This window comes from Delphinus delphis, chromosome 5 (assembly GCF_949987515.2).
Source record: "Delphinus delphis chromosome 5, mDelDel1.2, whole genome shotgun sequence".
Taxonomy (NCBI): domain Eukaryota; kingdom Metazoa; phylum Chordata; class Mammalia; order Artiodactyla; family Delphinidae; genus Delphinus; species Delphinus delphis.
Genome location: NC_082687.1, coordinates 109,286,304 through 109,311,819, shown reverse-complemented (window position 1 = coordinate 109,311,819; position 25,516 = coordinate 109,286,304). Strand labels below are relative to the sequence as shown.

General features: G+C 38.2%; 1 protein-coding gene across 5 annotated transcripts in view; it reads left to right on the top strand.

Annotated features, from left to right (window-relative positions):
• The first annotated feature begins 4,614 nt into the window (after positions 1–4,614).
• Positions 4,615–25,516, top strand: part of CFI (complement factor I) — a 36,924-nt gene continuing 16,022 nt past the window's right edge. For 3 of the 5 annotated variants that reach the window (XR_009519596.1, XM_060012883.1, XM_060012882.1), the window contains exons 1-7: positions 4,615–4,743; positions 16,806–17,085; positions 18,915–19,068; positions 21,876–22,042; positions 22,913–23,026; positions 23,171–23,281; positions 25,180–25,230. Coding sequence is in view for 4 of the 5 variants with exons in the window: in XM_060012883.1 (XP_059868866.1) it covers positions 4,687–4,743; positions 16,806–17,085; positions 18,915–19,068; positions 21,876–22,042; positions 22,913–23,026; positions 23,171–23,281; positions 25,180–25,230 (934 nt within the window). In the remaining variant the exon portion in view is untranslated. The remainder of the gene's footprint in view (positions 4,744–16,805; positions 17,086–18,914; positions 19,069–21,875; positions 22,043–22,912; positions 23,027–23,170; positions 23,282–25,179; positions 25,231–25,516) is intronic. The other 2 variants (XM_060012885.1, XM_060012886.1) reach the window with 2 other exon arrangements.

The following is a 25,516-nucleotide window of genomic DNA, read 5'->3' as shown; positions in this document are numbered from 1 at the left end:
GTAAAAGAAAATTCACTTGGAAGATAATAGGATGTTTACAGTACTGACAGGTGACTAAGCACCTAGGCTTAAGAACTAAAGATACTTAACTAGGCCAAAAGGAATCAAAAGAAGCTTATCTTATAGCTGAAGCAGTCTAACCAGTATGCTGCTGCTGCTTCTGCTGCCTCAATAAATAATTCACAACTGTTTCTTTGTCCTCTTATCACTTAATTCAAGACTCAAACACCAGAGAGAGGGAGAGAGAGAGACTCTTTGATCAGTCCTTGGGCTATAAAAAGGAATGGAAAGAGGCTGGATATGGATTTCTCAACTTCCATTTGGAAAGCAGGTGCCTGGAATTACTCTCCCACCAAAACAACTCGTAATAGAAGATAATTCCACACAGAAAATTGGGAACCTATTATGAAGGATAATGGATGTTGGCAGCCCCCTAAAAATGTCCACTTAAATAGCTTTCCTCTAAAATTGTTTTACTCTCTCTTTTCAAAAATTATTACTCAAAATGACTCGTGTTGGACTTCCCTGGTGGCGCAGTGGTTGGGAGTCTGCCTGCCGATGCAGGGAACATGGGTTCGTGCCGCGGTCCGGGAAGATCCCACATGCCGCGGAGCAGCTGGGCCCGTGACCCATGGCCGCTGGGCCTGTGCGTCCGGAGCCTGTGCTCCTCAACGGGAGAGGCCACAACAGTGAGAGCCCCGCATACCGCAAAAAAAAAAAAAAAAAAATGACTCGTGTTATTTATCAAGTCTACTACTTTTTTACTTTTTGGTTTATTTACTATTGCTTATGTCTTTATTAGTTCCTTTCTATTATTTTAATTCTTTTTGTTATTTTTTAAATGGTATCCTGAGTTGCATGCTTAGTTCATTTTTTTCAGTGCTTTTTTTGATATAAAATTTTTAACATAACTTGGATATATAAATGTCTTTTTATTTTCTTCTTTCTAAGCTTAGAAATTTCACCCCCTACCTAAGGTTTAATATTTGTTTCAATAAAATTTCTTTTAGAGATAAGAACCTTGATTCTAATTTTAGCAATATTATAAAGTATATCAATAAGAATTTGGTCAGGAAAACCAAAACCACTATAAGAATTTTAAGCAGAAAAGAATATTGGAATATTTGCATTCTTGTGGGATGAACAACAGTATACATTTAGAATTTTTTCATAGGTCTTATGTCCCAACTTCTGCCATAATAAAGTCTGAAGAAACCTGGGTATCATCTGGACTTCTTATAAAGCATTACATTGTTTCACTACATTAATGGCATTACCTTAATCAGAGCAGATAAGCAAGAGGTGGCTAACATACTGAATGCCTTGATTAGACACACATGCTCCAGAGGTGATAAATCCTGGCACATCAGTAAAATTTTAGGAAAACAGGGCTCAGAAACCTTCCAGAACATATTCTCTAAATTAAAAGATAAATTATTTTGTCTTGTACTTCATTTCACAAAGAAGGAAGCACAAAATTTAGTGAGCCTTTTTGGGGATATTCCCTTTGGGGAATATTTGACTTCTGGGCAAATATTTCACACTGAAGAATAGTTCATTGGCTACCAGAGCAGGAAAGAGTTCTGCACTAATCCAGAAGACCCTGCAGTGTTGGAGGTATCAATGGTGGGAGAAAACATTGCGGAGTGTTTGAGGAAGACTCTGGGAGAACTACAATACAGGACCCTAGGGTTCTGGAGCAAGGCCATGCCATCTGTAGCAGAGAATTATATTCTTTTTGAGAAACAACCTAGGTACTACTGAACCCTGGTAAATGTGGAACAACTGAACATGACACTGTGTCACCTTATAGCAGAGATGCCCGTTATGAGCTGGGTCCTAACAGACCCATGAAGTACAAAGCTGAGGAGGCCTAGCAAAAACATAAGATGAAAATGTTACATCTAGAACCAAATACAAACAGCAAAAAAGGGCACAAAGTACATGAGCAGGTGGCCCCAATTCCCCCCTTTCCCCCAAATCCAAACCGTTGCACCTGTGTTCCTCCCTCAGCTCACACCTGTGGCTCTGTGGGGACTCTGGTAATGACCAGCTAAAGGAGGAGGGAGAAGTTTGGGTTTGGTTCACAGATGGGCTCAGTATGTAGGTACAACCTGAAAATAGCAGCTGCATTACAGCCATACTTAGTAATGGTTCTGAAAGGCAGTGGTGAAAGAAAGTCATCCCCGTGGGCAGAGCTTCAGGCGGCACACCTGGCTCTCCACTTTGTGTGGAAAAATAAGTGGCCTAAGGTTAGACTATATACGGAATCACAGTTTCTAGAAGGGGAGAAACGTGGATGTACATATAGGAGTAGGGCTAAAGTGTAAAAATCTTTTTATCACATGTTAACGCCCACCAGAGAACATCCACCAGAGAAAAGTAATAAATAATCAACAAAATAACTCAGCCAATTGATAATCAGCCAATCTCAGTCATCACCCACCTCAGTACCAGCACAATGGGCACAAGAATAGAGTGGCCATGGTGGCAGAGATGGAAGATACCCATGAGGCCAATAGCATGGACCCTGAAGGTTTCTTTAGCTACTGCCATCAACCAATGTCCAATCTGACAGCAACAGAGACCAATGCTGAGCCCCCAAGATGGCACACAGTTCATCAAGGATACCAGCTAGCTACTTGCTGGTAAATTGACACATTCGGTTCTTTCAATCTTAAAAGGGCCAGTGGTACATTCTCACAGGAATAGGCATAAATTGTGGGTAAGGATGTACCTTTTCTGTCTGCAGGGCCTCAGGATCATGAGCTAAAGGATTACAGAGTATTTAATCCTCCAACAGGGGATCCCGTATAACATCCTGCCGGACAACGGAACCCACTTTATAGCAAAGGAGATGTGAGCTTGGGCCTATGACCATGCAATCCACTGGTCATATCACATACTGTACCACTGTGAAGCTGGCAGCCTTATGGAGCATTGGAGTAGCCTGGTGAATGCCAAGCTGAGGTGCTACTTAAAGGCAATACTCTGTGAGGACTGGGTGCTATCCTCCAGGAAGCAGTATATGCATTGTATCCCCAACAGAAGACACAGGCCTGGGAGCCACGGAACAGAAGCAGGAATAACCACACTTACCATCACTTCTGATGACCACCTGGAGGCCGTGTGCTCTTGTCTCCACACTTTGTACTCTGAGGTCTGTTCCTCACAGGAAGCACACTTTTGTCCTTTGGCACAACGGGAATCCCACTGAATTATAAGGTGAACCTTCTGCCTGGTGCACACTGAGCTGCTTGTGTCTGGGGACCAGCAGGAAAGAGGAGGCGTCACCATCTTGACAGGAGTAACTGACCCTGATCCTTCAGAGGAAGTTAGGCTGCTGTTATACAATGAGGGTAGGGAGAAATGTGTATGGAACCATATGAGCTGCTCAGGTGTCTCTTGTGACAGTAAAGGGATAGAAACAGCAACAATGGTCTGAGAAGTGAATGGTAATCAGGGGCTGGATAACTCCTGGAAGAGGTTGTGAGTCATCCCACCAGGTAGGTCACTGAGGTCAGCAGAGGTGGAAACTCAGGGTGAAGGAAATCCAGAATGGATAGGAAGGAGGCAGGGGGTGAGTATCAACTGCAGCCCCAAGGTCAACTGCAAGGGCAGGGGCTACAGTTCCCTCCCCTACCCCTCTCCGCAACCTCCCTCTCCTAAATAATCTCTCAGGAAGAAAGGTCCCCTGCAGTTTTGAAGGGGCCGCCCTTGAAGCCTATATGGAAAGTAGGTCTAAAAGGTGCAAATGGTAGACTCTGAAAGACAGGGAGATGAGTTTCCCAGATCCGCCTTCAAGGAAGGTCTGGCTACCTGGCCGTGAAGTGTGTGGTCAGCTGACACTTCCTTCTGACAGCCACTAACTGTCAGATCCTTCAAGGTCTGCCTCAGCGACAGAGACCTGCCTCACCTAAGGGCAAGCATTTCCGGGGCAACCCTCACCAGGTGACTGAGTAAGGCAGGCAGGATCCAGCCATTTCTGCACGACCCAGGGCCGCTGTGACTGGCCACTCTTGCTCCAGAGGCCCCCGTGAGCTGGGCAAGGCTTTGTCGAACCTGCATTGCGGTCTGATTTCTCTTTCTGCTCATTCCTGCTTCTCCTCCCTTCCTTTCCCAGGAGCTGATTCCTGATAAGTATCTCACGCCCCGAACTCTGTCTCACATCTGCTTCAGGAGAATCCAAACTGTTGACAGCATTTCTGCTTAGAGAAAATGATTTGATCACAGAACAACTTGTGAATGAAAGGAAGCGTTTTGGTGAGGATTTCTAATGTATTCAGCATAACCTTCAATATGATGGACTTTTACTCTTACCATTTCCTAGTTTTTGTCCTTAAAGAAAAATATATAATTCTATTTTACCAAAACATAAGAAATTTCTTCTAGTGATTTCTGTCTTCTCTAGAAAACAGAACGAGGCATTGTTCAGTATCAAGGTGGGGCATCAGTTTCCTCTTCAGGAAACACAGTCCCTCAGCCATTTACTGAAGCCTTTTTTGGTTTCAGTTACGGTAAAACTCTGAAATTTTGCCAAAATCTACATGAGTTCAAAAGTACAAAGCTCTTTAGGAGGCGTGCTCTTTTTAAATATTTTTTCAGAGGTTAAAAATTAAATTTCAAAAGAATATCTGAGGTGCAGACGAGTCCACAGTAGAGATAAAGACCCTGATTGTCTCCAACATGAAGCCTGCTCATGCCGTTCTGTTACTTTTGTGCTTCTGCTTAAGTTTTTGTGAGGTAAGTAATTCAATATCTATGCAAACTATTTTAAGTAGATATTTCAAATACTATAAAAATACAGAAAACATCTTAAGGATACTATTTTGACTTAAGGATCACATAGTTCAGTTGCCAACAATGACAGTACCTAGACAGTAACAAAGATTTTATGTTAACATCTTGATGAAAGAACTTTAAGAAATTGCTTTTTTCATATTGCTATTCTCTGTGCATAGAAATTGAACTGAATGAGAATTTTACTAATATAGATCTATATTTACAGTAATTATTAAATCAGTAAACATTTATCAAGCTCCCTCTATCTATGTGCAAGGTAGAATGCTGGGCAAATTGCAAGACTGATCTCTTCCTTCAGTAACCGTTTGGTACAGTTGTAGAAAGATGATACAAGTATGCCAATGAGGAAATAAGCAAAATTTAAACAATATATGAAAACACAAGAGAAGGAACTTTTAAAAGACATATATTTAATTGCCAAAAAATGGTACAAATGCTATCTGCCAAAGGACATTACGAGAGGAAAAGTCCCTTCCTGCTAGGAGGTCAGGGAAAGTTTATGGGTCAAATAGGATTTGAGCTAGGCCCATAATTCTGGATTAGATTTGATCAGTGGAGAGAAAGAAGAAGTGATTTTTCAGCCTGAAAAAGCAGCAAGTGTTATGGCAGAAAGATAGCACAGCACTGGGCTCTTCCAGATGAATAAACCTGTTTGATCAGAGTAGAGACTTTGTAGGCAACTCAAGGAGATAAAACCAAAATGACAGGTTGTAGGCAGTCTGAAAGCTGATCTATTAAAGTTAGAAATGTTTAAGACATTTTAGATACTTATTGATGATTGCCTGCTTTTGTGATCAAAGAGTTTTGAAACAATTCCAAAATTTGTTTTAATGCCTGTTTATAGCAGCAAATATTTAAAGAAAACTACCTAAGAAATCAGAATTATATACTTTGTTTCTTGTAACTTCTAAAATATATATTCAATGTTTTTAGTACAGAACAAATGGAGGTAAAGTAAATGCTTGTTGATTAAAATCGATTAAATTTTTGTAGTCTATAAATGAACTATCATGTAGCCATTAAAATTGTGCTTTTATATTTATTGAAACAAAAAAGCCCTCACTAAAAATCTTATTTTTGTTAAAGAGAAAAATACACACACACACACACAAATACACACATATAACTGCTTATATAAATGGCAATTTAAAAGTTCATGAAGGATGTATATCAGATAAATAACAGTTGGTATCTCTGAGTAATGGGATTGTTGGTGATTTTTATTTTATGTTTTATGCATTTATGAATTTTCAGAGTTCAGAAATTCTGTTTTATTCATTCTTTATTTTTCTTTTTTAAATACCAAATAAATATGTTACATTATAACAAGAAAAATTTGTTTTTTGAAAAAAAAGATATTTCAGCCACATTTTGGATTCCTGGACAAAAAACAGGGGGAAAAAAAAAAAACCAAACCTGAATATAGTAGTTTTCACTTACACAAAGGAAAAGAGCCTCTTTCTTTTACTGAAAAATCATCCAACAATAAAGTTGTCTTCATTCCTTTAAGAAACAGCATTTTGGAAAGAGTTAATATCATATTTGTGAAAATTCCAGAACTTCTTAGAATATTAGTTTATAAAAGAAAATGGAATGACTTTTTATCCCACCTGCTGAGAAATAACCATTTTAAAATGGAGGTTACCATAGAGACAACATAAATGTGTTCAAAGAAGTTTTAAAATATATCTACATTTTCAACATGAAATAAAATATGTACAGCTAGGAGAAACGTTATTTTTGAAAGCTGGGAGCAGATTTCCTTCTAGAGAATAAAAAGCCCCACTCCCTTTTTATATCAAAACATTCTGATGGACTGATTTGGAGTCCATTTTGATGGACTGATAAGCCACCCATCATATATCAATGATGGGTGGATTATGTCATTGAATCAATGATGTCAATGATGGGGTGGGCTGGCAGTGGGTTAGACTTAAGTTGTTCTGAATAGTGAAATGAGAATTCTGGTTTTACGGAACCTACCCAGACAAAGAGGTAAGGGAACTTAGGAAAGGATGGGAGAGAAACTCAGAGCACAGAGGGAGTGGCTGCTGTATCAATAACCAAAGGATATTAAAGAACAGGGAAGCCAGGTATTTCAGTCAATATGGTTACCTACACTGATAGTACTGTGCTGTGACATAATCCCTGACTGAAACCTTAAATTTTTACTTTACCCTACAAGCATATTGCAAACCTTGGTTTATATGGGTAGTATTTTGGAAGGAAAGAAGTAGGGTGATGTTCAGCAGAGTGACAAAATGCTGGAAAGAGGATATGCACAGGAGGCAACACACAATGCAGAGAGTGATGTCAGCAACCATGGCAGAGTAGGCAAATCCAAACACTTGTCCCTCCACAAAAAAATAGAAAAATCAAGCAAACTTTCAGAACCACCTTCGTCAGAACTCCAGTTATCAGAGGCCTACAGCACCCAAGTGAATGCTGAATGAAGGAAAAAGGCAATTTAAAAATGGTAGGAAAACTGTGGCATTTCTACTTGCCCTTACCCCACCCTGTTCCCAACTCAGTGGCAGTCTTAAAGATGGCAGTCCACATTCCCAGCATGGAACTCTAGTCCCTAGCTCTAAAAGGAGGAGAGCAGACTTTATTTAAAAAGAACTGTGTTTGTTCTAACCTACCCGGGGGCTACTTGAAAGACTGACACGATGTACTTGTCTTTGTTTCATCTAACTTGGAACTCAGAGTGGAAAGGCAGCAGACTGTTTCTCAAAAACATTAGAAAGCAAGCAAAAAAACAACCTACAGCCACCTGGGACAAAAGATTACAGTTGAGACATACAATAGGGTGCCAAAGCTTGGAAGGAAAAAGTTTCAATGGGAAATTAGTGCATTCAAAAGTCCCTGTGTATACTGGGGAATTTAGAAAGCAGCACACATACCCAGGGCAGGATGCAGCTCAGAAAACACCTAAGAAGACTCTAAGCCTATACCTCCAGGCTCAGTCCAAGCATGAAGTAAAAGCTAAGACATAATTGTAAATGTCCTGGCTAAGCATTGAAGGAGTGCCCCAGCACAGAGCCAATTTGCAAACCTGGGGGAGTTTTTTTTGCTGTTGTTCTCAATTTGAGAGGTTCCTTTTTCTTTCCTTCCTTCCTTCCTTCCTTCCTTCCTTCCTTCCTTCCTTTCTTTCTTTCTTTTCTTTCTTCTTTCTCTCTTTTTCCCCCTCTCTCTCCCTTTCCCTTTCTCTTTCTCTCTTTCTGGTTCCTTGTTTTCAAGGAAATCTTTGTCTAAACCCTAGCTGAATGCAAGGTAAAGGAACCAAGACTTCAGGGACCACACAAGACAAAAAAACAAACTTTACAAAAACAGTTTAGAAAAGTTAGTAAACAAACAGCTACAATCTACAGAAAGCAAGGGAAGCAAACCCTGAGGAGAAGAAAGAATTTGATTTCAAGAATTACTACATTATAATATTCAAAATATCCAGTCTTCAACCCAAAATTATGAAGCATGTAATGAAACAAGAAAATATGTCCCATTCACATGAAAAATTAACAGAAATTATTTCTGAGGAAGAACAGACTTTGAACTTACCAGACGAAGACTTTAAGTAAACTATCTTAAATATGTTCAAAGAGCTAAAGGAAACCAGGAGGATGATGCATGAACAAATAGAGAATATCCATGAAGAGACAGAAATCATAAAAGGAATTAGACTGAAAAGTATAACAAAGAACTCACTAAAGGGTTTTAATAGCAGATTTGAGCAGGCAGAAGAGTAAATGAATTTGAAGATTGTTCAATTAAATTATCCAATCTGAAGAACAGAAAGAAAAAAGAATAAGAGCCTAAGAGACCTGTATGTTACCATCAATATATACAAAATAGGAATCTCAGAAGGAGAAGAGAGAAAGGGTCAGAGAATATTTGAAGAAATAATAGCCAAAAACTTCTTAAGTTTGATAACAGATAATGAATCTACAGATTCAGGGTGCTTACTGGTCCCCAAAAAGATAATGCTAAGAAATCCACACCAAGACACAAAATAATGAAGTTATTAAAAGCCGAGAAACAAAACAGAAGATCTTGAAAGCAGCAAGAGAAAAGCAACTCATCATGGACAAAGGATCCTCAATAAGATTAGCAGCATCTTTCTCAGCAATAACTATAAAGGCCAGAAGACAATGGGATGACATTTTTTAAGTGCTGAAAGAAAAGAACTATCAGCCAGGAATTCTCTATCCAGCAAAGCTATCCTTTAAGAATGAAGGAGAAATTAAAACATTCTCAGGTAAACAAAAGCTGATGAAGGTGCCAGTATACCTGCTCTATAAGAAACACACTACAAGAAGAAAAAGGAAAGATGGAAGGAAGGAAGGAAGGAAGAAAGAAAAACACTACAAGAAAGGGAGTCCTTTAGGCTAAAGGAAAGGGCATTAGACAGTAACTTGAAGCCATATGAAGAAATAAAGAATTCCAGTAAAGGTAACTACATAGATAAATACAAAAGCCAATGTAATTTTATTTTTGGCTTGTAACTCCTTTTTATTTCCTACACTGTTTAAAAGACAAATGTATTTAAAACTTATTAATTAACAGGCACACAATGTATAAAGATATAACGTATAACAGTAACAACATAAAAGGGGATGGAACCATACAGGAACAGAGTTTGTATATGCTCTTGAAGCTAGGTTGGTATGAATTCAAACTAGACTGCTATAAATTTAAGATGTTAAGTATAATCCCCATGGTAACCACAAAGAAAATATTTTTTTAAATAATCAAAAAGAAGAGAAAAAAATCAAGATTGTTCACTACAAAAAAACCAACTAAACATGAAAGAAGGCAGTATGGAGGAAGGTATAAGCCATACAGAAAACAAATAGCAAAATGTCAAAAGTGAGGCCTTCTTATCAGTAATTAATTTAAATGTAAAAGGATTAAGTTCTCTAATAAATAGGCATAGATTGGTAGAATTTATTTTTTTTAAAAAAAGATGTAATTATATGCTATCTGTAAGACAAATTTGTGATCCAAAGACACAAGTGGGTTGAAAGTGAAAGGATGCAATGGAATAAAGCTAGAAATCAGTAACAGAAGGGAAACTGGAAAATTCACAAATATGTGGAACATAAACAGCATACTCTTAACCAGTAGTCAAAGAAGAAATAATAAAGGAAATTGGAAAATACTTAGAGATGAGTGAAAACAAAATACAACATTCTAAAACATATGGGATTGGCAAAAGCAGTACTTAGAGGGAAAATTGTAGCAGTAAATACCTACATTACAAAGGAACAAAAATCTCAAATCAATAACCTACCTTTACACCTTAAAGAACTAGAAAAGAAGAGCAAGTTAAATCCAAAGCTAGGAGAAAGAAGGAAGTAATAAATATTTGAATAGAAACAAAAAATTTTTAAAATAGTAAGACAATAAAATCAATTAAACCAAAATTTTGTTCTTTGAAAAGATCAACCAAATTGACAAACCTTAGCTAGACTGACAAAAAACAGAGAAGATTCAAATAAATAAAATCAGAAAGTGGAGACATTATTACTGACCTTACATAAATCAAAAGAATGATAAGAGAATACTGTGAACAATTATATGCCAACAAATTAGATAACCTAGATTAATGGACAAATTACTAGAAACATACAAATTACCAAAACCAACTCAAGAAGAAATAGGAAATCTGAACAGACATGTAACAAGAGATTAAATCAGTGATTTAAAAAGAAAGGAAGAAAGAAAGAAAGGAAGAAAGAAAGAAGGAAGGAAGGAAGGAAGGAAAGAAAGAAAGAAAGAAAGAAAGAAAGGAAAGAAAAGAAAGGAAGGAAGGAAGGAAGGAAAGAAGGAAGGGAGGAAGAAAAGAAAGAAAGAAAAAACTTCTATCAAAGAAATGTCCAAAACCAGATGGCTTCACTGGTGAATTCTACCAAATAACAACACCAAATCTTCTCAAACTCTTTTGCCCACCCCACCCCCCAAAAAAGGAGAAAAAACTTACTTCCTAAATCATTCCATGTGGTCAATGTTACTCTGATACCAAAGTCAAAGATACTACAAGAAAAGGTACAAAGCAGAGATAACGGCTACCTCCTCCCCACCCCCATATAAAAAATTCCAGATATTTCCAGTATTCTTCATTCCTGCATGTAGCTACATATTTTCATCTAGGATAATTTCCCTTCTGCTTGAAGGACTTCTTTTTTTTTTTAACATTTCTTGTAGTGCAGATACACTGGTGATTAGTTCTTTCAACTCTTGTATGTCTAAAAAGGTTGTCATTTTGCCTTAATTTTCAAGTGATATTTTTGCTGGGTATAGAATTATAAGTTGACAGGGGTTTTTTTCTGGTATTTTTTAAATGTTGCTTCACTGTCTTCTCACTTGCATGAGACCTCTGTTGTCACCCTTACCTTTGTGCCTTTGCACATGGGTCTTTTTCTTTGGCTGTTTTAAAGATTTTCTCACTGTTGTTATTTGAGCAATTTGAGATGATGTGCCTTGGTGGAGTTTCTTTCATGTTTCTTCTGCTTGGGATTCATTAAGTTTATTGAATCTGTGGATTTATAATTTTTATCAAATTTGGAAAAGTTTCAGCCATTATTTCTTCGAATAACATTTTTGTTCCCATCTCATTCTCATCTCCTGTGGAACTCCAATTACACATATACTACGTATACTACACCACTTGAACCTGTCCCACAGCTCACTCATACCCTGTTCTTTTTAAAAAAATTCTCATTACTTCCACATTTCATTCTGGATAGTTTCTATTAATAAATCTTTAGGTTTGTTAATCTTCTGCAATGTCCTATCTGTTGTTAGTTCCATCCAGTGTATTTTTATCTCAGATATTGTTATTTTCATCCCTCGAAGTTCAATTTGGATCTCTTATATATTTTTCTTGTCTCTACTTTTTGAACATATGGAATACAGTTATAATAAATATTATAATATACTTGCCTGCAAATTCTGACATCTATATTAAGGATTCTGGGTAAATTTCAATCAATTTAATTTTTCTCCTCACTGTGGGTCATATTTTCCTGTATTTTTGCATGCCTGTATTTTTTATTGGATGCCAGCTATTAGGAATATTATCCTGTTAAATACTGGGTATTTTTGTATTCCTATACATATTCTTGAGCTTTGTTCTGAGATGCAGTTAAGTTACTTGAAAACAGTTTGGTCCTTTCAGGTCTTGCTTTTGAGCATTCATAGGTAGGACCAGAACAATGCTCAGTCTAGGACTATTTGTTCCATACTACTGAGGCAAGATCCTTCTTTGTACTCCTTCCAATGCCCCATGAATAATGAAATTTTCCAGTCTGAATGTTGAGAACAAGCACTACTCATGGCACTGTTTGAGCGTGGGCCCTGTTACCTTGATTTCTATTGGGTGGTTCTTTCCCCAGTCTCTGGTAGTTTCTTCACATTTGGATGCTGATAAATACTCAGCTGAACAATTAAAAGGGGATCGTCTACAGAGCTACAGAGTTCTCTCTCTATGCCACTTACTTGTTTCCAGTACTTTATTCTGTGAAGTATAGCTGCCTTGGTCTCCCAAGACTCTCAGCTTTGTCTCCTCAAGAAGTCCCTTGGGCTCAGCTCAAGTTCCTCCTCTCTGCACCACAGTCTGGGAACTCTCTGAAGGAAATCACATGGAACAGCTGTAGGGCTCACCTACCTCATTTGTTTCTTTAGTCTCAGGGATCTCTACTCTTCATTGCCTGATGTCCAGTGTCTTGAAAATCACTGTCGTCTGTATTTTGTCCATTTCTTGATTGGTTTAGGCTGAATAAGAACTAGGGTAGCTTTGGTACCCTTATAAGTCTATCTTGACTAGAAACAGAAGAATTCTCATTTAATTTTAATAATTTTAATTTAAATATCCACTTTTGGTTAGTGGCTATTTTATTAGATGGCACTATTAACAATTGCTGGGGTTGCTGAGGTTGAGTTTTTAAAATACAAATGTAAACTTCAAATGAGCACTTTTTAAAACTTATTCTTTAACAGACATTGTATTAAAAATGGAAGTTAATTCAGCCAACTTTCAGTTCTACCCTGACATAGGCAGTCTCATATGTATTATGCATTGGAATTGTTCAAATTCGTTTCAAGTATAGTTCATCTTCAAACTCTATGTTCTTACGTTTTCCTGAATTTATAATAGATTCAAAATAAAGTGTTGTCACAGTGATTATAAGAATGAAGAAACAAAAAAAGTTGAGTTTTTCAGTTTTGTCATTCTAATGGCCATTTGGAATTTTTGTTTTCAAAATATAAAGTAAAAACAATGCAGCCTGAAAGGTGTAATATTTTTGTTTGCTGAGTGCAAACAGTAGTTCATACAGGAAATATTTTACCTAATATTAGGTAAAATATCAGATTAGGTAAAGATACTGAAAGATACTATTCAGTATCTTTAAAATGAAATTTATTATTTTTATTAATATATTTAATTATTCTTAAACTGTAATATTATTATTCATTACTGCAACAGGTCTATATATAGGTATAGTTTTTCCTTTTTCATTAAGTATATGAATGTAATTTAAAATATTTGTCTAGTACTTTTTTCCTTATTTGTACCATACTATGAATTTTACTTTTTACTTTTTTATTTTTCACAAGCATGATTTTGTATATATTTATATATGAAATTTCAATAAAAGAAAATATTTGTGTTTAAATTTTTCTCTATAATTTATTATTCATTTCTTTCATGATTTTTACTGAAAATAATTTTGTTCTATAGGGGGGTTGTTTAAAAAGTACCTGTTGTTTAAAAATATACTAGGCTTGGGACTTACCTGGTGGTGCAGTGATTAAGAATCCGCCTGCCAATGCAGGTGACATGGGGGTTTGAGTCCTGCTCTGGGAAGATCCCACGTGCCGCGGAGCAACTAAGCCCACGTGCCACAACTACTGAGCCTGTGCTCTAGAGCCCGTGAGCCACAACTACTGAGCCCACATACCACAACTACTGAAACCCACGCGCCCAGAGCCCATACTCCTAAAATCTTCAGCTCCTAAAATGTAAAATTCTCCTCAGTGTTCTCTTTTTGTTTTCGTTTTTGTTTTTCACCATTCATTCAATGAATACCAGGCCCACCATGCCCCTGAAGAAAGTCTGAGCTAGGAGAAAGGACCTTTCAACTGAAATGAAGGTCAGAGTCTAAATGATGACCCAGAACTGGACATTGTAGTATATGACTGTTATATATGACTGTTCCTGGGACCAAAATTCTTTTAATCTTTCATTTTTGCTCTAATCTAAGAGTGACTGAAAACTTGATGGCACTTGCCCAAGTTTCTTTCTAAAGATCAAGGAAAAACGACACCTCAGAAAGGAATAAATTTGGGGGAAAAAATCAAGTTTTCTCTGCTTGCACCCAATTAGAGTATTGCTCTTTCAGCAGAAAGGCGATACGTAAAAGCCGACAGTCCCAGCTGTCAGGGCACTTAAATTTTGTCAGTGGAAGACACAGGAGCTAAGTAATTACAAAACTGTCAACTCTAATAAGTGCTACAAAAGAGGTACATGGAACCATGAAAAGTATGTAATTACTAGATTTTATTCTAGATCAGTGTGTCAAAAACCAGTGTAGTTAATGGCAAATTTGTCAGACTTCCTGGCTATTTGATAAAGTTTACTGAAAAGCATGTTGGATAGAATGACTTTCACAGCTTCTGCAAATTTGTGTGTGGTTTTTAAATGACTGGTTTTTGTATTCATCATAGCCCTTAAAGATCGTTCAATTTGTTTCTGCCCCAGCTTGCTGTTAACTGCAGCTGGAGGGCACTGAGCAAGATCGGGGCGGGGTGGGGGGGGGGGCGGGGAGGGGGGGTTATGGCTGGAGGCTGAGGAGACTGGACCGAAGGATGCCCATCCTCCAAAGGGGGGTGTCTAGGGGACAGAGAGAGAGCCTTGACTTTCCACAACTGGCTTTTGACCCAGTTGACCTATTCCCAGCCTTCATTGTATTTCCTCTGGATTCCTGCAGGTCTAATTGGCCTCCTGCCTGTTTGTCTGATCTGATCTCCAGAAAGATCTCCCTCAAATGCAAATTTGCTCCATTGTTTAGTCTCTCAGTGGCTCCCTGTTCTTGCTGTTCTTGTTCTCACAGTCCTGCCCGGAGCACCTCCCACCACCCTTGCCAGCTGACTCCTCAGTGCTCTCAGTGCTCATCGCAGACATCAGCTCTTCTTGGAGATGTTCTCAAGCCTCCTAGTCAGGCCATGGGACCACTGTCCTAATGGCATCCCCGGCCCACGTCTACCAGGGAAACTGTCAGTCAGGCTTGCCTGTCTCTCTTCTGGTTGGTGTACTCCTTAGGCAGGGATTTTTATCCCTCTGACCCTAGCCTCAGGCTGTTCCCTGGCACAGAGTGGTGCTTACTAAATCATTTAGTGAATTAATTGATGAATGAGAGAATCGTCTGTTTTCCAAGCTTCAGACACACATTTCCCTTTTCTACAAAATATCTCCAAATGCACATCCTTCAGGCATATCAGAATCAACAGGTCCCAAGCCAAACTCATAATTCTCTACCTTAACTTAATATCTATATCGATTAATGGCATTATACATCCTTACTAGCACTCAGCCTCAAAATCTAGTTCTACTGTCAACCCCTACATGCATTAAATTGTCCAGTCCTCTTGCTTTTGCTTGTTCAAGTGTCTTTCCAAATCATTTTCTTGCTCCACTCCTGCTTCCTCTTCCTCCCCAGTTTCCTAACCAATGACTATCCCAGTTGAAGCACACAAGCCCATCCATCACTTGGGACTGCTCACAATTCCCTAAATACATTGTGCACCATTCCTCCTGTGTTTCGCTAGCACCTACCCTCTGCTAACACCTGACCTTCCTCACCTTGCTCAGATGCCCCATGAGGCTGTTTAAAATGCCCCTGGGGGGAATTCCCTGGCGGTCCAGTGGTTAAGACTCTGTGCTTCCCCTGCAGGGAGCACGGGTTCAATCCCTAGTTGGGATACCCGATCCTGCATGCCACAGGGGGCAGCCAAAAGAAAAAAATGCCCCCGGAAATACTTGTTCTCTCGCACTCTGGATCTCCAAGAATACTGTATCTTATTTGTATGACTGTTATATCACTTACCCCAGTTATTATGCATGTTTCTATCTTATTGTCTAGATATCAAGCCCTTGGAAGACAGAGTCCATGTCATGTTCATCTTAGCAGGATTTTGCACAAAATAGGAGTTTAGCAAATGGTTTTGCATTTATTAATAGAATTAATCAATTTCATTCCTCAATTCATTCCATGAGACTATAATTACCACCAAATTTTCTACTCCTTAACCTAACTGTCGAGATTCATTGATTTCTTCAAAGGCAGAATATTATGTTGGCTTTTGAATAATAACAGCTCCCACTGATTTCATGCCTAGTACCTGCCAACCATTATACACATTTTATTTCTAATGCTTACAATAACCTTGCAAAATAGAAGGATACACTTTACAGATGAGGAAACATGTTTCATGAGGGTAAGTAACTTGCTCAAGGCCATATAAGTGCCCAAGTTGAGACTAGAAGCCAGGGTTGTTTGATTCTAAAAACCACCAGACCACATTACCCTCATCTATACTGTGGGGTATATGAGTCTGTTTTGTTCCTTTCCTTCATGTATTCATCTTTTCTTTTTTAATGTGCCATAATATACCTAAATAATGTCCTGATAACATAGGTTTAGACTATTTTTCTATTTTTAATAAATTCCAGGAAGGGGAAGCTTTTGGTACACAGCATCTGAAGAAGGTTATATCAACATTTATTTCCATGATTTGAGTTTAAAAATTATCTGTCACGCTTCCCTTATCAGCACAGAGAATTATCACTGATGAAACATGTCTCATACTGTATGCATTTCTTTGTGACGGTGATACTGATGACTCTGAATACCCATGTATCACTAGTCATTTGTAGCTCATGTATTCATCTTGAAAAAGATTTTAGTTTGTTGCTAAGCTAATGTTTATTTTGTGCTTTATAGTCCACTTCAACATCAGACACATCTCAAGAGGATCTCGTGGAGAAAAAGTGCTTAACTGAAAAACACACATGTCTCTCCTGCAATAAAGTCTTCTGCCAACCATGGCAGAAATGCATCGACGGGACCTGTGTTTGTAAACTTCCTTATCAGTGCCCAAAGAATGGTACCAGGGTGTGTTCAGTTAATGGGAAAAGCTACCCAACTTACTGTCAGCAAAAGAGTTTTGAATGTCTTCGTCCAGAGGCAAAGTTTGTAAAAACAGGAACATGCACAGGTGAAGGTAGGAAAAGCCTAGTTTATTTTGTAAGAAGAAAATTGTCTACTATATTTTCTATTAGAAAATACTTTTCCTATGAAATGTTATGACGACAACTCAAAATTCTTCTCTGGACCCTCACTAGTAACTGGGGTGATAACTAAAGAAATTAGGGGATCATCAGAATCTAGCCAGCCCTTGAGTCTAGAGCATGAGGCCCTGAGGCTGGTCCTTCCCCTCAGTGCCTATGCCACTCTCTGCTGCCCAGCCCTTCAAAATTATCCCCACTCTCACTTCTGCTTGGCTAAAGGGATTATTCCCAGAGCTGTTGAGTTGGTTCAGAACCCAGTGAAAAGGGCTTTGCGTGAGACTGGTACTCATATGGAACCCCTTTGAACCCCAGCCCCAATCATTTCTTCCAGCATCCATCCCACCAGTCCCTACCCCTTTCCCTAGCCCCAACCCATCAGCCCTGATCCAAGGTTTAGCTCAGGCCATTGCTGGCCTAGGATATACTCCAACCTAGCAAACTTGGCACATCAGATCAGAGAGCTTGTCAAGACTTCATCCAGGTGCCTAATGTAGTGAGGAGGTCTGGGACCCTAATATGTAGATTAGCAGAGTGCTTACGATTTAAGGGTCTCACTGTCAGTCAGATTTAGTTGTAAGCCCCTCCAAGCCCCACCTCAATCACTGCAAACTCTGTGGCCTCTCTGGAATGCAGTTTTCACATCTGTAAAATGTGAGTAACAGTAGTTCCTAACTCATAAGACTCTTGTGAAAATTAAATAACATGACGTATGTAAAGCTCTGTGACTAGTACACAGAGAGCGCTCATGAAATCTTAGCTATGACAGCAAAGCTTAAGCTCGTTGTCTTCTGATATGAATTATCACAGACATTTCATGAATTTACAGAAGAATGCTTAAAACGTTCTTTTTAAAGTTACCATGTTGTGTGCCAGCACACAGTAGCCCAAATATTTTTGTATTGCTGAGTTAAGATGTTAAGATACTGTGGAAGAGGAAGAAGAAAGTTCCGTGATTGAGTCCATCTCTCTTACTTGTTGGAGAGGACGAAAGCAACTGTGGAGATTATTTTGTCAGGGTCAGACTTCTGTTCTCTTGAGGCATGAAATGTCTTAAATATATGAGAATACATAAACCTTTCTTACATTTTCATTATTTGCTTGGCTAACTTTTAAGAGCACAGATTTTGGAGTCAGATCAATATAGCAGGTTCAGATTCCTGGCTTCAGTCCTTGAGCAAGTAACTTAATCTCATGTATAAAAATGGATAAATTTAGATTCCTCACGTGTAAAAATGGGGATAAATATCACCCTAATCTTCATAGGGTTGATATGAGGATTTTATAGTACTTTTTTTTACAACTGGGTAGCACAGCCACTGACACATAATAAGCCCTCATAAAATGATTGCTTACCATTTGTTAAAATCTTCATGGTGGGTCTTCCCTGGTGGCGTAGTGGTTAAGAATCCGCCTGCCAATGCAGGGGACACGGGTTCAACCCCTGGTCCGGGAAGATCCCACATGCTGCGGAGCAACTAAGCCCGCGAGCCACAACTACTGAAGCCCGTGCACCTAGAGCCCGTGCTTTGCAACAAGAGAAGCCACCGCAATGAGAAGCCTGCGCACTGCAACGAAGAGTAGCCCCCGCTCACCACAACTAGAGAAAGCCCGTGCCCAGCAACGAAGACCCAACGCAGCCAAAACAAGAAAAAATCTTCATGGTGTTCAAAGTTAATTAGAAATTATGTATTTTATTACTTTAGAGAATCAAGAGGAGGAAGAATGCCTGAATATTGCTCATTCTTTTTTTTTTTAATTTTAGAAGAATTTAGTGTTTCCTTGGAGAGTGAAAAAGGACATTCAGAAGGAATTGTTGAAGTAAAACTTGTAGACCAAGATCAAAAAATGTTTGTGTGTGGAAAAAGCTGGAGCATTACACAGGCCAACGTGGCCTGCCTTGACCTTGGATTTCCACTGTGAGTGCTTCGTGTCACTGAATTTCCCCAGGGCTGATTTGATTATTCCAACTTTTTTAAAATTTTTGATTACCCTATCTTTCTGTGCCTCAACTTCCTCAACTGTAACCTGAGCATATTAACTGCCTGTCATGAGGATGAAGTTTGTTTATGCTCAACTAGCACTTAGAACACTGCTGAGCACCCAAAGTTTGCTCAGGTATCTGGATGCAATCCTTTGCCCGTCTGTAGACTTGCAAATACATTCATCATCATCTCTATTCACCTATGATTACGTCCACTCCTTCATACCTAATGTTGTTTATATATGCCTTCTCTCTTTTTTTTCTCAACCTTGCAGAGATGTGTCTATTTGATTAGTGTTTTTGATTTTTGTATTTGTAAATTTTCTTTTGTTTCTTTATTTTCATTAACTTTTATCTTTGGCTCTCTCTCTTCTTTTCCCTATTGTATTTTTTCTAATTCTTTTAGTTTTTCTTATTTTCTAATGTAAGCATTTAAGGTACAAATTTCCCTCTAGGTAATGCTTCATCTGCATGCCATAACCCTCTATAAGTGGATATTTTATTTATTGTTCAGTTCAAAATATTTTCTCATTTTCAATATAATTTCTTCTTTGACTCATACATAATTTAGAAGTTTCTTTTTTTACATTCGTAATGAGTATATTAGTTCGCTTTTGGTTAACTTTTTTATATAGATTTACCATTTAAGTTTATTGTGGAGAGAGAATGTCTCCATATGATGACAATTGTTTAAATATTTTTTTGAGACTTGCTTTGTACTGAGTATATTTTAAATGCTTCATGTGCAGGGTTCTGCATAATAGATGTGTTATCCATTAGAAAGCTTGTTGATTGCTTTATTCAAATAGTTTCCCATTTATTTACTTACAAGTTTTCTATGCTTTTATCTTTTAAGTGTGTCCCTTATAAACAACACATATCTAGATTTTTAAAAAAAATACAATATGACAATAACTGTCTGAAGAGTTTAGTCCATTTACATTATTGTGATTATTTACACTGTTGAATTTATTTTTCCTGTCTTGTTTTGGGCTTATTAGTTACCCTGCTTTTTCTGTCCTCTTGTTTCTTCCTTTTTAAATTTCTATTAGGTTAATAAAGCTGTTGTTGTTGTTTCTTAATCTTCTCCTTTTTCTTCTTCTAATTTGTTTGAAAATTATATACATCCTATTTCTATTCCTTTAGCGGTTATCTTTACATTTATACTATGAACCCTTAACTTAGAAAGTCCTTGGCCTCTTCAGGAATAATATCAATACAAAGAATGGCATTACCGTGTCAAGTTTCCAGTATTTTGTTCAATCTTATTTTTATATATTCCTGAAGTTAATTGCTATCATTATATAATAAGCAATTATCATTACTTTTGTTCAGTCAGTGCTTACTCAGATGTACTTCATGTTTACCAACTTCCTGGTTTGTTGTTGCTTCTTTCATCTCACTTCTTTGTTCTGGCTTCAATTTTCTTCTTCCTAAACCACATCTGCTAGTAGTTCATTAGTGAGAGTCTCTTATGATTAAATTGAGCCATAGAGTATTTCTTATTTTCGACAGTTTGTGACCTACAACCTGTGATTCAACCTAATGGAAAACTCTCTCACTCTTTGATCTCCCAATTTTTGTTCTTATATTTTGTATAAGCTCATGAACAGACTTCTCTGATTTTAGCCAGTGGGTATTTCCCTTAATTCCTTAAGAGTTCATTGAGGACATTTATCTAGTCCTTTTAGATATTTATAGGTTGAGAGGTTTTACAGATTATTCACATGTCAGATTGCCCCAAATGGCTCCCATCTGTTCTCATATTTCGATGTGGTTTGGCACAGTTTCATGACGACTATATCTTCATTATGGATCTGAACTTCTTTGTTCCATTTAATTGCTCTCTTTTTCCCTTTCATTGTAATTTATCTGATATTTATATTGCCATTACTGCTTAATTTTTGTTTACATTTGCCTGATGCATCTTTGCTCAACCTTTTATTTTTAACCCATTTTCCCCATTAACTTCTAGAGAAAAGCAGGGAGCAGTTGAATATTCTGGAAGAATAGCTCACTGTAACTCATCATCTCTAGGATATCGGGTCACTGAGGTAGCCTCTTAGCTACACAAATTCTGAACAAACTGAGAAGTCCAAGCAATGGCACATAGATGTCAAAATATCACTTAATACTGTCAAGACTGAATTGAGGATGTAGCTTAGCGTAAAAGCAAAATGGACCTGCTAGAATCAAACTAACTGAACCTCCCTGATCCCAGGCAACAATGGGGCCAACCAGGTAAGACTTACAGCATTCGGCAGGTGAAGAGGACCCAAAAGGAAAAAATGGAAGAGCTGGGCTGACCTTTCCTGGTTTACATTTCCAAAATTCCCTGATAAAATTAATCCACTCCCTTCCTGGAGAGAACAGGAGTTAAGCCGTAGAGAGAGGCCAAGAATGACACATCTCAGGTTGGAAAGAAATCAGCAGTGTGGACGAAGAGGCATTCCTCCTTAACAAGAAACAGAGGAGAGGAAACCAATATTTGTGGGTGCTTGCCATGTTTTGAACTTTGGCCAGTCAGTTTAAACTGATTGTTAATCTTTGCAAAACTCAATGAGGTAGTTATATTCCCTGTTACAGGTGAAGATATTGAAGCTCAGAGAATTTAAGCATATTGCCCAATCTATCACCCTTATGTAGAAAATAAGAGGAAATAGTCCTTTACCTCCTACAGTAAAGTTATAAATACAAAGTACTAATTATTCTACCTTACTGTTTCATTTATTTGATTTGCAGAGGTGCTCTTGATACTCAAAGCAGAGATCGTCATATAAATTCCACTGAATGTCTACACGTGCATTGTCGAGGATTTGAGACCACTTTGGCTGAATGTACTTTTACTAAGGGACTAACGAGCAGTTCCAAGGGTTTGGCTGGTGTGGTGTGTTACACAGGGAGTGAAGGTTAGTGGAGAACTGGCCTGATATTTTCCCTTCCTTTAAAGGTGTTTATTTCACGTCAAGTCTGTAGTAAACAAACAAATGACAGATACCCTCTTGCCAGGGAAACACAATGGCAAAATCATATTTTGGGTTTTAGAGCCGAAATGGGTGCTCTTCCCCTATTTTACCTTTTTTGCCATTCAAATATTACTTCTATCCAGGTTCCTATATGGGAAGTAAAGTTGCTTGACTCCCCTTTGATTCCTTGAATATATGGATTAAAGTTGATGCAGCAAACACAAGTTAATAAAACATTAGAAGAAGCTCAGCATCTCCCTCGAGAGGTCCGGCCGATTACACATGCCTTTAAAATGGTTAAGTGACCACATCTGTGCCTCAGGCAATCCTTGCCACTTTTCTCCTTCATGCTGACCTTGGAATATTTTTGCCATATATACAGTATTAAAGACCAAAGCCTTTTTTGGTGCTAAAAAATAAGTACCATCAAAATGTAAACAGCACTGCCAAGTAAGCCTCAGGATGGGGGTGGGGGATAAAGCAGTAGCGTGAAAGGAGTGGATGAGCACCAGAGTTCGCCAGTGTCAGCAAGGGCTCCTGAGTCCCGAAACCCCTGCCCCATCTCGGCGAGCAGAGACCTCCACAATGAACGCTGGTTTTCAGAGATTATAAAAGGGCATCCACAAGCCAGCTTTGGCGTTTCGTTTCCTTATTAATCATATGTACTATGTCAATGCTACCACCCATACATTTTATATCATTTTTTATTTGTGCCTGGTTTTATCTTCAGGTCCCCATTAATCCAAACATGTGATAAAGATGTCACCCACAACTCCACAGATAAATTTCACAAAGATAATTCCTACTTTACAGTTTCTCCAACAAACAACTCCTTTCAGTGTGTGAATGGGAAACACATTCCTCAGAAGAAGGCCTGTGATGGTGTCAATGATTGTGGAGACCAGAGTGATGAGTTGTGCTGTAAAGGTAGAAATGAATCTAGCCTTTAAACTCTCAAAAGCATTCTTCTGACTAAGAAAGTAGAAGCAACTTTACCATTGAATTAAGATTCCATCTCATTCCATTTTAAGAATGAAAAAACACACCCCTCTTGTATTTATGTTTGCACAGAGTGCCGAGGTGAAAGTTTTTTCTGTAAATCGGGTGTTTGTATTCCAAAGCAGTATAAGTGCAATGGTGAGGTGGACTGCATTACTGGAGAAGATGAAATTGGTTGTGAAGGTAATTTAAAGTTTCATGGTTACTTTTTTTCATTATTTGACCCAGGGGTTTTAGCAGGCTTTGTAATTATTGCCTAGAGCCAATTCATCAATAAGGACTATAAAATGGCTATTTCATTTTTAAAATTTTTATTGAAGTATAGTTAATTTACAATGCTGTGTTAGTTTCAGATGTACAGCACAGTGACATATATATATATATATATATATATATATATATATATATATTCTTTTTCAGATTGTTTTCCTTTATAGGTTATTACAAAATATTGAGTAGATTTCCCTTTGCTATACAGTAGGTCCTTGTTGGTTATCCATTTTATATATAGTAGTGTGTACATGTTAACTCCTAATTTATCTCTCCCCCCTTCTCTTTAAAAATGGCAATTTCTAACTCAACATTCCTTCTGCATTTATTAACTGGAATTCTATAGAGAAGAACTATTTTGTTTTCACGAAATTCAGTTCATCGTAGAAAGGCAGAATGATATAATTCTTTCCCTTTACTTACCAAGTTTCAAAGCAGTGAGTAGGCGCTCTTTGCTTTTTGGTGCTCATTGGAAAACCTCCGAAGGTGGAAAATATTTACTAGGTACCTACTGTGTCCCACACAGACTGACTTCCTGCTCCCATTGATGCCTTCTGGAGGAAACATCTCCCTAAGTTAATATATTCATTCATCTACTCAACGGATATTTATTAAGTTCTTACTATGTGTGCCAGGTCCTGTTCCAGATGCTGGGGTTACAATAGTGAATAATATTTCAAAATCCCTGCCTCCTCATGGATCTTATATTCTAGTGGAGGAAGAGAAACAATAGAGAAATAAGTAAAAATATCTAGTAAAATAATAAGTACTAAGAAAAAAAATAAAGCAAGCAAGGAAGATGTCAAATGTCCCAGGGAGGGGGGTAGCAGTAAGTTCTGAAATTTTAGGTAAGGCGGCTTGGGAAGGCTCGCTCACTATCACTTTTAGGCAAAGCGCCGAAGGAAAAGATGGAGCCAGCCATGCAGACGTCTGCGGAAGAGTATTCTAGGCAGAGGCAACAACCAGTGCAGTGTTCCTAAGACAGGACCATTCCAGTATGTTTGAGAGCCAATCAGCAAGGAGGCTAGTGCGGCGGGTATTCCAGGTGGGGTTAGTGGGTTAGAAGACAAGCAGTGGGAGAGGTTGGAGCGGTGCTTGGGTGGAAGATCAGGGCAGATCCAGTGAGGCCTGTTAGTGAGTGAAATTGGGTCTCTAAGCAGAGGAACGGCATGATCTGACTTACATTTTAAATCATGATTACCCTGGCTGCTGGGTGGGGAATAGGCTGTATGAGGGCGAGGGGCGAAGCGGGGCAACCAGGGAGGAAGCTACTGCAATAATCCAGGGAAGAGATGATAGTGACTAGGATAAGTTGGTAGGAATGGAAATGATGAGAAGCAGTCAGATTCTGGATATGTTTTGAAACTAGAGCCAAAAAGATTTGCTGATAGATTGGATGGGGGTGTGAGAACAAATGAGCAGTCAAGGGCGGCTCCAGGGGCTTTGGCCTGAGAATGGAAAGGATGGAGCTGCTTCTTCAAAGATGGGATGGGAAGGCTGCAGGAGGAGTGTGGGTCCTTGAATCCACCTCACTTACGGAACGAATCCAGGGGTGCACTGGTAAATGTTTAACAGTTGGCTTTGAAGAGGGATGGGGACTCCCTGATTTGTAGCTTTTGCTAACTTCTGGGCTGTAAATTACTCCCACCGTGGGTGATTTCAAGCCATTGACATGATGTCACAGAACACAAACCGGGAAGGGACACAACAGCCTCCTGTGTAGTGGTAAAGTCCGTGTCAGGATACCACTGAATTACTGTTAATGGTTTATTGTAGGTCTTTGTACTCATCTTACCTTTCCTTCTCAACAGCAAACACCTTTAAAACAGGATCAAATTATTTTTATGTTCCAAATGTCCCAGGTAAAGTGCCTTCCATATAAGCATTAAATAAATGTTGAAGATATGTATGGATAAGTTAATTGACATTAATTATGTATAATTGCTTGGTATGCCAAGTATTTGACTTTAATGAAATTTTGTTTAATTTTCCATTGATATCAGTTCTTAAAAGACACACTTTTTAGGATTTCAAATCACGTTAATTTATTTGAAGAGTATAAAGCAGTTGAGCAAAATACTTTAATTTGGTTAAATGTAGTGAAATTCTTAGTGAAGAGAGGAAAGAAAGAAATTTCAAAAAATTTTT